Source organism: Thunnus maccoyii, chromosome 6 (assembly GCF_910596095.1).
Source record: "Thunnus maccoyii chromosome 6, fThuMac1.1, whole genome shotgun sequence".
NCBI classification, from domain to species: Eukaryota; Metazoa; Chordata; class Actinopteri; order Scombriformes; family Scombridae; genus Thunnus; species Thunnus maccoyii.
Window position 1 is genome coordinate 16,967,561 of NC_056538.1, and position 13,385 is coordinate 16,980,945.

General features: G+C 39.5%; 1 protein-coding gene across 3 annotated transcripts in view; it reads right to left on the reverse strand.

The window, feature by feature from the left end:
* Positions 1-13,385, reverse strand: part of LOC121899294 (cGMP-inhibited 3',5'-cyclic phosphodiesterase A-like) — a 59,942-nt gene that overhangs the window by 17,729 nt on the left and 28,828 nt on the right. For 2 of the 3 annotated variants that reach the window (XM_042415016.1, XM_042415014.1), the window contains 6 exons: positions 5,420-5,665; positions 1,585-1,730; positions 1,394-1,509; positions 1,032-1,275; positions 852-928; positions 338-534 (listed from right to left, as the gene is read on the reverse strand). In XM_042415016.1, coding sequence (XP_042270950.1) covers positions 338-534; positions 852-928; positions 1,032-1,275; positions 1,394-1,509; positions 1,585-1,730; positions 5,420-5,665 — 1,026 coding nt within the window. Of the gene's footprint in view, positions 1-337; positions 535-851; positions 929-1,031; positions 1,276-1,393; positions 1,510-1,584; positions 1,731-5,419; positions 5,666-11,534; positions 11,653-13,385 lie in introns of those variants that run through there. The other variant, XM_042415017.1, reaches the window with a different exon arrangement.

The following is a 13,385-nucleotide window of genomic DNA, read 5'->3' on the forward strand; positions in this document are numbered from 1 at the left end:
CAAGTCTGATGGTGTGATACTCTACAAAAAAGGATTAGCTTCAATCCACTGTCGCACCAGTCTCACACGTAGTTCAGATGTATAACATCTCTGGACAGCCTGCGACCACACTGAAAAAAAAGTTATAACTAATATTACTGTGACCTTTGTCAATTAAACATTTAATGCCTTTTAAGGCCTTTTTTGACTGAATTCAATGCTATTAAGACATTTTCAAGATATGCAAATACCTTGTTAGAAACCACTGCTCCACCTTTTTTATTTCTTACTGTCTTTGAGGGAATTTGCAACACATCTGTAGTCATTACCAAAAGGAAGCCTTTCTGTTTCTGTCTACCTCTGGTGATGGCAAGAGTGGGTGAAGAACGATGCCCTCTGCCGGATAATCCCCGCAACCTTCCCTCACTTCAGGCTGCTTCCTGCCTCCCTCTCCTTCCTCTTCATTCTGTGCAAAGTCACTGCTATCACTGTGGTTGGTCTCATAGGTGCTGTCGTAGGTGCTGTCGTAGTCTGAAGACGCTACTACACGCTCATCTGAGGGGGACAAAAAAAATTGTTAAAAATGTGCAATTTTCTGTAACCAAATTGGTGGTTATGAAAAGTTACAATAGGGAGAAGGTCAGTATGAGTGAATTAAATAATCAGTCCAGAAAATAAGCTAAAAATGAGAGAAGACAATACTAATCAAACAGGTTACAGTAAACTCTTGAAGTTTTGGAATACCAGTGTGCTGGTGGAAATACCGTACATGACCAAATTTCTCCCAACACTTTTTATTTCTCTTCTCTAGCTGATGGATGGATGTGTTTAATATCGAACAGAAGCTGAGATGCTTGCAGTGCTGAGTTTACCTGGATGGGGTATTCTGTCTCCTTTGTCAACAGATTCTACCCCGTGGTTCAGTCGATTGTTGAACGGCCTGCCACAGCTGAAAGAAAGAGAGCAGAGAAACATTTCCATACAAATGGACGCATTTAGACATAGATGCTTTCAAAGCCTTATTCCACTATTTGTGAATTCCAGTATATTACCTGCTACAGAGCGATGGAGGCCGCCAGTGAGGGGTGGTGGAGCTGGGGGCGCTCTGGCTGTGAGTTAAGGCTCTGTGGTGGCTCTTGGGGGCCACAGAGCCAGGGGTTCGCTCTGTCAGGGGCCCAGCCGGCTCAGGAAGCTGCACTGAACATGTCTTGATGGTAGGGCTGGAGACAGGAGTGCCCTGGACAGGAGGTGATGGGCATGGAGAGCCCAGAGGTGATATGTTGGAGGGGGGGAAACCTGAAAAAGAAACAGACACTGTTTCTGCACTGATATGACTCTGATGATTCAGTCTTCAAAGTACTGTGTGGAACTACTCCTTCTTTCCCTTTATGCTGATTTTTACACACACCCTCACCTGGTCTTCCCAGTGGTTTGCTGTAGAGGTGGTTGGAGGTGACAGTGGCAGCACAGGAGGCGGACATGGAGCGGCTCTTTGAGATGGTCATCATCACTGAGTTGTTCCATGATTCACTGGTTTAATGTAAGGAAACAGTCAGATAAATGAATTATTGTAAGCCTAAATTGTATGTGAGTAAATTACATTACCTGTCTGTGGTGTGTTTGATGCTGGCTGAACGGTCTCTGCGTACAGGGCCTGGCTCGATGGTAGGCAGACCTGTGGCCGAGGTGGTCGTGGTCCAGGTTGATGAGATTCTCCTCAGCAATCCCGGGGGAAGGCTTCGCCTTAGACGCTGTAACGCAGATACACAAACACATGATTACACACTCACAAAACACTTTTTTCTAGACTTTAAACTAACAATGTACATACTCATTGCCTATGGAGCTATGTCAATTTGAGCAGAAACAGAGCAAATCTAAGTGCAAGCAGAGGCTATTTGAGTGCGAGGGCAGGGTTTTGAGGGACCAATTACAAAATTTGAACGTGAAATCAATAAATTATGCTCTCAAATTGATATACCACGCTCTTAAATAAAGATAGGGAAATAGCTCCATAATTGCCTGTCTACACGACTACACACCTCTATAACTATGTGAGGCCAACTGGAGCCTACGATATGAATAAAATCAGCATATTTTGCATAAACAGTTTTGGTGCTGGAAAGTCTTACTTCCTCCATGTAAGTGAACATTTCTCTCCACAAATGCCACAATGCCATGTCTCAAGATGGTTTTTGCAACATGTGTTTAATCCGTAAAGTTTCATGTAGATATGAGGCCTGATTAAGCAGCGGAGTATCTGCTCTTTGCTTGGGCAAGGGTATGCTTCAAAGATGGTTTAAAGGTAAATTAGGTCAGAGAACTGTGTGGAAAAGTTTCTAATAAAACTAGTGGTTATTTGCAAGACTTGTGGAGCGAGATAAGAAGAGTGAGATGAAACTGCCAGTCAAGCCAGTAAGGCCAGCCAATGTAGGTCAGCCTAAGCAGATACAATGTAGATATAAGACCGGATCAAGCAGCCAAGTATCTACTCCTCGGTTGGGTGACAGTAGGATTCAAAGGAAGTTTAAAGATATGTAAAGATAGGTCAGGGTTAGAAAATGGTGTCACTTGTCAGAGGGCCCAATAGATTCATCACAGTACATCATTAATAGTGCTGTTTCATAGGAAGGCTCATCCAACTTTTGGCAGATTTAACTCTGTGTATTGTTAACTATAATAAGTGTTGTAAAGTAAAGTTTGTCAATGTGACGACATTCTGATTTTTGTGTTTAATGTATACTACCTATTATTTACTGCTAGAATGGTCCAATTTCCCAACATTGTTTCAAAGAGTCCAGTCTCACCCCATCTTCTCATTATGTCATGCCACAGTAACTCTTACACTGTTTGGATCACACTTTACTCTATGGACATAAAAGAGTAAAAAGATACAAAGTCTGTGCCGAGACAGCTAGAGATGTAACATGGATGGATGATAAAGAGGAAAAAAACAGGTGCCTCACTTGTTCTGTGGAAATATATAGCTCTTGTCATTAGTTAAAACATGACGTATGGCATCAGGCCTATATTCTGACTAATAAATATAGCTTGTTGTGTCTCCTTTTTGCCCCCATAAAAAAAGTAAAGACATTAAACTAGAAGGATGCCATATTGGTTCTTTCAGCCTATTCCTGTTTTTTGAAAAGCATATGGGGGACAGGATGGTAAGTAGATAGGAGACATGCTTGTTCCCCCTGTGGTGTCAATCTATCCGGTTTTGTAAATGTTGTTGTAAAGCCATGAGCTAAACTCAGTTATTTGTCAGTTTGTATTTTTGGTTGTCTAAAAGGGTCTCTCTCTCACACACACGCACACACACACACACACACACACACACACACACACACACACACACACACACACACACACACACACACAACCAAATCACAGAGTGAGACTGGGATATAGAGGGCAGCAGAGGTTTAAATTTCACATACTACTGAAGTAAGTCATGTCCATCCTTCTTTCTCTGTTTACTTCCACACACAAGCATCATCACTGCCATCCAAACACACAGACTCATACATTGCTCAATTGGTATATTTCTCTTCCAGAGAGAAGGAAATCTAATCAAAAGATCTCTAATAGTGTGTGAAAGAATGAGAGAAGAGGAGTGATTGAGTAATACAGAGACAGAGGGTGAGTAAGAGAGAAAGAGATATTTGGTGGTAATCAATCATCACTGCTGCTTTCAGTGTTGAGAAAGTATAAATTGTGTGGATAAGCAGTTTTAAGTGCAGATCTGAAAAGTTGGCACATATGCAACAATAATGGATCTGACAAAAACTAAAGTAGACATGATGTTCAATTGTGATGGATTGCTGTTATCCTAAAGTTTAAGTCTGTAGTGAAATGGATATAAACAAATGACCTCAAAACTCTTACTGCACCTTGGAAAATTGGCAGTATTAATGTAAAGTTTATGTGACTCGCCAGAAATTCATATAACGTAAAACATCTAAAACCACCATCACAGTCCTTTTAAAGAAGACATAGCTTCAATGGATGTAAGCAATAACCAGAACTGCTAGTGTTGAATCATGGGGAAAAAAACAAAAAGTGAAAGCCAAATGATGAGCGTGTTGCCAACAGCAGCGACAAGCAAAAGTCAAAAGTTGTACAAAGTGCTTTGCTGTCCAGTTAATCTGGTCAGAACCTGGGTGAGCGAGCAAATGCACCTCAGTCACCAACATTTTTGATTACCTTTATGTAACAGCTATTTCTGTCCTCAGTTCAGAGCCATACAGCAGGGCAGCACCGGTGCTGAATCACAAACTTTACCCATCACCACATGCAGACTCACAAATCCCCAATGAGCTAAAATGAGGCAGCATCTCATTGAGTTCCACCACATGGGTCAAGCATTTGAGTGCACTCAGACAGCGTTAAAGCTGCTAGTCAGTTTCCTGGTAGGCTATCCTGCATTGCATCACACACTTTATTTAGTTTCCTTGCCGCCTTAAGTGCCTGCATACATTTTGAAGCACTGGCCTTGTAAAACATTAAAAAGCCCTGTGGAAGTCTGTGCGTCATTGTTAGCTACATTAGAGCCCCACGCTACGCCAGCAGTGAGGGAGGGAGGAAATGGGGAGGATGTTTGCAGGGTGAGGTACACCTGGGCATATGTTTGTGTGTGTGTGTGTGTGTGTGTGTGTATTAACACACGCTGCAACATACAATGAAATTAAAACTGACTTTCCTGATTAACAAAGTCTTCTTCTACTGATTATGATGTTTGCTTCCTAATAATAAACATTCTTTAAAGGATAGGTTCACACATTTTCAAGTCTCAGTCACAGGCCTTCTTCAATGCAAAATTGTTTTCAAAAGTGTATTTGACGCTAATATGAGGCTTCAGCCATCTGAGTTAGCCAAATCATATCAATATCTTTCAAATTTACTCTCTTTTTAGGGACAAAATACCTCTTTTTATTACGATCCTTCCACTGCAGCTGAACAGGAAAACAGTGGTCGTTGAGACACAAAGAGAGGATTTTTTACTAAAATGACTTTAAGTGTGGAAGATATCCACTTTATTTTGACTAACTCAGACAGCTGAAGCCTCATATTATCTTCAGATAAACTTTTAAATACAATATTTGCTCAAAACAAGGACTGTCCTCCATCACTGACATTGTAAGCGCATTTGAAGGGGATCTTGCAAAACCTGTTTCATTGTTCATTTGGGCACCTGACAGAATTGAAAAATTGTGAACCTATCCCTTAAGTTGTCTTGGGAGAGAATCAAATCCTTATGAGAAAAGTGAGTGACTGTTGTAAATGATGATTTTCCTAGTTCCTAATCAGCACAGTTTGAGCACAATACACTTATGATGGATCTTGGGGCTCATTGTGGTTGGTTTGTTGTTTGGATACTATCCCAAATGTCTGACGAAGAGCACAAGGATTAACAGAAATGAGAGAAAAACGCTCTCACCTTTGGAATGGCCAGCCTCTCTATTTTTTCAGGCCCATCCTCAGAGTCAGAGCACGTGTGTGTGTCTGCTGGGATGCGAGGCCGGTGGAGTGGCTGCAGGCAAATCTGGGTGCTGAGGAGGCTGCTGACGGCCTTCAGAGAGCTGCAGGTGTTCGGGGGCAGCGATGGGTCTGCCAGCAGGTCTGAGATCAAACCATGGGCCTCACCCATCACCGTGATGTCCACTACCACACTGGTGCCCGAAGACTAAAGATAAGACAGGAGAGAAAGATACAGAATGAGATAGTCAGTCTATGTTCATTTTTCACTGCTTCTTTATCTCTTTACCTGCAAAAAGAAAGGTGTTATGTATGTCTGCGGGCTGAAGACAGCACATGTATTGTGTGTGTTTGCATCTGTCTTTATACTAAATTAAATTAAATTGTAAACAGTGCACTGTATGGTGTATCAATATGTAATGTAAAAGTCTAAAAATGTGACTGAAAATAAAGCTAGTATGTTGGGACAACTGCTTGGGTTGAACATGTAAAGGTTAGTATGGATTGTGAAACATATCACAGCAATGAAAACACCATTACCAGACACACGATAGTATCCATATAAAGAATAGCTCTACTCCCATCTCACCTCCTCTCCCCTAAATTTAGCAGTCACTGATTCAAAATATTGACTGATAAGCCCAAAGGCTCATCTATGTCAAAGGTCAACCATGTGTGGCTTCAGTAATGAATTCCACCGTTAATGTCAACATGTGCTAATCAGCTCTTTAGCTTATAATCAATTTCCTCACACTCTGCAACACATGTGCCAATATACACACTCACACACATATACATACATATGTTTATCGTATATTTAAGTGCATCTGCGCAAGACTTTTCATTTTTAACTCGATATGTCAATCCATACAATAGAATCTGAGAGCTAAAGACAGAATTAATACATGAGGAATAAGGAGTTGATAGTGTGAATTTGTATGTAATTTACAAATCTGAGGTAACTTATATGCATAATGCACTTAATTACAGCACAAAATATGACCTGGAAAGATTGCTTAAACCTGCCAATTTCGATTTTATAAGTAAGGAATCTGTTCAAAATCAGAAGTTATGAAAGCATAGTGTTTCCAAAGGAATATGCTATTAATTAATTAATTATTTTAGTTAAAGTATTATCATTTAAAAAGACATAACATGTTTGTGTGCTGCTTATGTGCCACGTTTATTAGTGATACGTAAATTGTAAAACTTCTTAATATGCATTATGTGTCATTGACTTATCAGAAGTAGCACCTGGTTAACAAGCTATAAGATATGATTGGGAATAGATGTGAAAATGGAAACTTACAAAGACTAAACATCCTACATGTAACAACTTTATCAGCATATATTAATTTTCTCTTGATGGTCACAAACAAGCCCAATTCATACAACTGAGTAAAGTTGGACACACTGGAAAACACACTCAGTGACTGGTAAAGTACAATTAGATGTTTGTTGATAGTTAAACCCCACAAATCCTGTAAGAACACAAATTGTCATGTGTCAATAAACAATTTGATTTGCACATGCTGGACCTTCTGTATCAACCTAAAGATATTGATAAAAATTCTGTAAAATTGTTGATGGAGACAACAGGGACTACACTCTGTAGAGAGAGCTGAGGTGAGTGAACTTAGTAAGAATGAAATGAACTTCAGCTGAGCTGTGGCTCTCTGCTAAAACCTGGATGAACTCATGGCACACTGCTCTGTTTTTCTGTTTGCTAACCGTTTTCAGACCTTTTTTTCAAACTCTCTCTATCTCAATCTCTCTTTTTTCTCACTCACTCTTGTGATGTCGACGTCCCCTATTCCAATTGTACATGTCAGACATGTTTAAAACATTCTAAAAAATAAAGGGAATAACTGGCAACAGGAACAGAAAGCAAACATTTGAATTCTTAAACATAACTAAAAACACCAAATAGATTTGACATAACTCAGTCTCTTGTCTTGATGTTCAAATCAAACTATAATCAGCTTAACAATAGCACTGGTCATTGCTTGCAACTTGTCAACACTAGTGCCAAAACAATACCCGAGTTTCACTACAGTTACTGCAACAATACTTTTTAGATACCTCCAAGAAATATAAACACGCAAACTACCTTGTTTTATTATTAACAAAACAGGGAAAAACGTCTCAGATGTTACATGTCATCTAAACACCAGCAGGTGTCCAAGAACTTTGCTGAAATTAAACAAATTAGGAACTGTTTGATTAAGAAATAAAGTAACGAGATTACAAATCTGAAATTTAATGCCAGCTTTCAGTACTTAAGTTTTATTTGATGCTACTGCAACAGTTTTGGTTGGTACCAATAAAAAATCGAGGTTTGATACGCAGCTGTAACTAAAAATTTTGTGTTTTCTTAAGTTTCAGATGAACTTTTTTGGGGAACCATTTCTAGGTTTGTTTTTTTTAAGGGGAAAGGATTATTAAATTTGGTAATCAATGAAATATGAGAAAGCTATGTGAGGCTATATTACAGTTAAACAATTAAACTGCTATTCCTAACAGCCTGTGCACCATTGTCTAGTCACAGGTCTATCAGCATTTAACGTAATGGAATCTGGGGAAATCATTGTTGCTACATGACGTACTTTATCTATTTATTTAGCATACTGGCTGTCACTACAGTATGCGGTTGCCTGTGTTGAGGCAAAATCAGCTGATAATATTGATTTTTGGTTAGGCAACGCTACCAAAACATAATGCTGTGAATATAAAACAAAACAGAATAATCATAAGAAATTCTCATCATCCATTAATACTGAAATGGAAATAATAAGAGAGCTTATGGAATTATGGATGATTGCTAGAGTAGGTAAATCAAGACGTTCAATCTGCCCCAGATGTTTTCTACTCTTCCACTCCTGCTCTCCTCCTGCAACCTTCTCTCCCCCGTTGTACCGACACACGAAGCAAAGGAGCTCACATGATCACTCTATAAGCCTTCGCTCTCCCATCTGCCTTCCCCCCGAGGCCACTATGCTTGACGACTGGCAGAAACCTTTGCCTTTGCCACTCAGCTTGTATCTGTGCCTAACTTTTTCACTTCAGTGTTTTGTTTTTTTTTGATATCTTGAGCCTATAAAATGTCTGTTATAGTTGTATGCTTTTTTTCTAATATTATTCTAGGGAAGCTATCACCTTTTCTCTAACTTATGTTCATATATTTGTCCGGGGTAGAGCTTCATCTTAGGTAGAAAAAGAGAAAGATGAGTGGGTGGAGTGAAGGGGGGACATAAAAGGTAACAACAGCAGAACCACCCCTCTGTATTCAAACAAACTGACAGATGATTCTTATAATTTGCTTCCTTAAACAGATTGTATTAGCTCTTCAAACATGTCAGAGCTCAGGGCTGTGATGTGATGAGTAAATGCATCGAGCACACAGGAAGACAGTTTCCTGGAAGAACGCGTGTCTGCATGTGTGCATGTGGGAGTGTGCATGTGTCACCTCAACCTGAACAAAACCCATTAGACCACTCCAGAGCTTTATGACATCCTGCTATTGTGACATTCACCCATTACCTGGCAGTAATGGACTCTGTTCGGCTAATGTCAGGGAGAGAGTGAGATAGAGGGAGATTGAATGTGTGTGTGTGTGTGTGTGTGTGTGTGGTGGTGGTGGTGGTGGTGGGGGGGGGGGGGGGGGTGCAGCTGTTTTCATGTCCAGTAGTGGCACTTTTCTCTGTTAGAATTCTGATATTTAACTTTTGCATTCTGCCTTATAGTTAAAACTATTTATAAAACAACCTACTGTATGTGAGTGCATTTGCAATTGCATGCAGCGTGACATGCATGAGCATTTGAGCAGATCAAGCGCCACAGATCACTGTGCTGGTATAGAGACACAGTGGTGAGGCGAGGCGAGGGAGAAGGTTATTGATTCCTCCCAGCATAAAGGCCCACAGGAGACAGCAAGGGGAGCGACGGTCAATGAGTAAATCAACAGTGGAGACACACACACACACACACACACACACACAGATGAGTGTATATACACACATACATAGGCGTGCATGTACCACAACTGCCCCTTGGGATCTGTCAGTACATGCCGCACACAGAAAGATGGGTCATAATCCCTCAACAAATGCAGCACACTGTAACAGAAGACAATATTAAACACTGGCCTGCGATGATGTATGCTGATAAGTAAAATAAGATCTGTGTACATTAAGCTCCTAAAAATAGAAGCACTGATTTGGATCACTAGTAAGGCTGCATAACATTGTCAACTTTAAATGGTAAAGCACTATCCGTTTAGGGTTTGGCATTCAAGCTGATACACACAGAAATACTTTTCACAAAAATTGTACTTTTAATTAAATGAGAGCTGCAACGATTAGTCGATTAGTCAGTTAGCAAAAAATGATCTGTAACTGTTTTGATAATCTATTAATCGATTAGTCATTTGTGAGGATTTGCTAGTTTTCTTAGTCTTAAGTGATAAATTGAATATCTTTGGATTTTGGACTGTTGATCAGCAAACCAGGCTATCTGAAGACATCACTTTAGACTTCAGGAAACTATGACGGACATTTTTCACTATTTTCAGATGTTTTATAGACCAAATTATTAGTTGTTTTTTTTTGGCTACCCGTGGGGACCTAGAAATGAGCTCAATCCATCACCACAGGAAACCCCCTTAATCATTACTTTTCTGTTTTAAATTACTTTGAACTTTGGTCATTTGAAAAGCAGCCTATTGAAAAAAACTCAACAGAGAAAGTCCACACATGGACAAAAAACATTGTATGTAACCTGATTTGAAAATTATTTGAGGATAACCCTAGCATTTTTTTTTTTTTTTTTAAAAAGGAGCTACATTTTAATGTCACTCATAATGCCTGAATCACACAGACACTATGATCCCTCTGAGCACAGATGTATGCATATGTTATAATCATGTGGATGTACATCATTATCAAAATTAAGGTCAGCGCTCATTCCACAGAAATCAGGATGATACAGATACCAAAACATTGATGATTTTCCTTTCTTTCTTTCCCTTTTCCTCCCATATCTGCCATTTCCAACTATTTCAGTTTTCCCTCTCTTCGCCCATCCCCCAGCCATCTCTTGAGAGACAGTTAAGAGATATGTAGGCAGATCAGGCATAAAGGCAGATGGTGAGAGCAGAGAGGGAAATAAAGAGAAAGAGAGAGAAAGAGAGTAATAGACAGGCACAGAGAAAGAGAGGAGCTGAGTCCACAGGCAGGCCATGGCCAGTCAAGTGAAAAAGAGAACAGCTCACTCTAGCAGGCCAGCTGAGCTCCTCCACAGTCTAATCTACAACTGTACATACAACACTACGTTGGTGAGATGCCCATTGTTTCTATTCTACTGTAGCACAGAAGAGTGTATAATATGACTTTAAGAATGAATGCCGATGCAGTAGTAGCAAACAATGTATACTAGAGACCAAGTTCATGTTCTGGATACAGGAGAATGAATGCAGTATATGCAAACAGTTGCAGGATTGCAGAACAGGAACCTCACAGTTGCAAGACTATTGATCCTTAACAAATGTATCTATTGATTTGTCAATAACGACTAGAGAAGTAAAAGCTAGCTGAGATGTGTTACGTTTTGCATTTTGCAATAAATCTACCTTTTTCTCATATGCATTGTGTCTAAAAGTGATGCTTACACAAAAATCAATAGATATTGAAATTATTCTAAGTTTCAGTTGAAGATAATGAAACTATGCAAACCATTGTGTTGCCTTGCGAACACACAGATATAAGCAGCAAAACCATTCCTATAAGATATGCTGCTCAACAAATAGCACCCATTTAAAAACAATAGTGACGCTGAATCTTTCAGCAGTGGCTTCACTTATGAAGACCAGTCTCTCACATGCGTAACTGACCTAAAAACTAGGCTGTATCAAGACGCTTAATTTAGACATTTCTTCAAGTTGTCCTACTTAAACCATTTCATCATTGCTGATTAAATGTCTTTCCTTTTTTCTGTGCGCACACACACAAAGCACAGGTACATGCACATGCACATACTGTCCAGATGACAGAGTACACACTCCACTAAAACCAATACTGAACCTGTTTAGGGGGACGCGCGTTGTCCTGATGGTGTCCCATGATGATACTTGCTGAGTGTCTCCTCTCCATGATTCGTGTTGGGTCTCAACACAGCCAGTCAAACCTGGTCTTAGCTATCACAATTCTTATGGATACAACAGCCTTCTGCTCTGTTTCCTTCTTTTAACTGTAGTTCAAATGCCACACAAGTAAGAGTCTCAATCCAAAGCAACTGACATTTCAATAATGTAGCCCACAAACACTTCCTCGCCCTCTCTTCTCCTCTGCTCTCCTCTCCTCTGCTGCTTCATGAACCTCCCTCTGTCCTCTCACCGCCCCTGCTTCTGCATCTGCCAATTGCAAGTGTTCACTGGTGGTTCAGGGATGAGAAGACCTACACAGCGCACAGAAATCAGTTGTATTGAAAATACCTGGTTGCTAAGATACATCAGGACAAAGATCAAAGTGACTCGTCTATGGACCATAAAATTGTTGTTCGGGGCTCAGTTGGCCACAGTTATACTACGCCCACTACTTGTCAAGTGTTTCCTGTGATAGCAGGTGATGCATGACAACCGAGCAGCGAGTAATGTGTATTATCAGAACAGGGCTTTCTACATCAGGAGACTGAGGCACATATTGATCACTAAATGTCTATTAAGATGGAGGTTTGGTTGTTGGCTAAAGCTGGAGCTGCATGTCCAGTATAAAAAAATTATGGATGACTTAAAAATCAAATGAGAGGTTAAGTATAAAATAAAGGCAGTCTTCAAAAGTTCAGAATTCTTCTTGTAAAAGACAACACTGACTTCTAAACTCTGGGAGGTTTGGTGGGAAAAGTCAAACCTGGGATATCTATAAGAGTGATTACTTTTGTTCCCTAAATTTACATGACTGTACTTGAAATGTCATGGTTTTTTAATCAAAATACCTTTCTTATTTAATGATCTGTATTTATTTTTCATTGCATACTTAAGACTACTGATAAATGTTAGCAATAATAAGTAGCGTCTTGCATCTTAATGCGGTATGTGTCCCTGCAACTAACAATACCTGTTAAAATTAGGGGCAAACCACAATCCCAATAAAAATAAAGCATAAGAACCACCTGGCAGCAAAAATGTTAAGAAAAAACATGAAACATGGCAGGCCCACCACCATTTTTCTCAGTGTCCTGTAAACCATTTTAATTAACCATAACCAATACTAGTAACAAACTGAGCCAAGTTGAATGTTATTTAATTAGAAAAGCATTACTGTACTGTTTAGCAAATGAAAAATGCTAATTAAACTTTGTCCAAACAGCTGCTGTCTTTAGACACAAAAGACACACTCCATAAGCTGCCATATTGACATTGAACATTTTTTTGATAATGGTTTTTATTGACCATTATGTACTTTAAATGTTGGTTGCTAGCATAAAGCACTCCTGTTTTTTCACACACCCATATGTCCCATTCCACATTTTCCCCCTTTTCACACAGACTTCAACCAGTAAGCATTAAGACTATTCCTAAAGGATGTCAATGATTCTGCTAGATATGAACTGTAGGTAGATTGTTGTTAGCTAACATATAACAGCTAAATGCTTATTGTTTGTTGTTGAGATTAATACAAAGTTTTTCATGAAAGTTTTTCCATGAACTCTAAACAGCGTTCATTTATGACCATCAATGTAATAACTAAGTGGGTGCAATTATATGCACATCACATAGCTGAAGAGCTATTAAAAACAGTACCAATGGAAAAAGAGTAACGCACACTTAGCCGCAATTTTAATTCAAATTGACGGCGTGACGATCCAAGTTAGATCTTCCTCAGGTCAAAATGCTTTTGAGCAATTTTAAAATGTAATTTGCTGTGGTTATATTG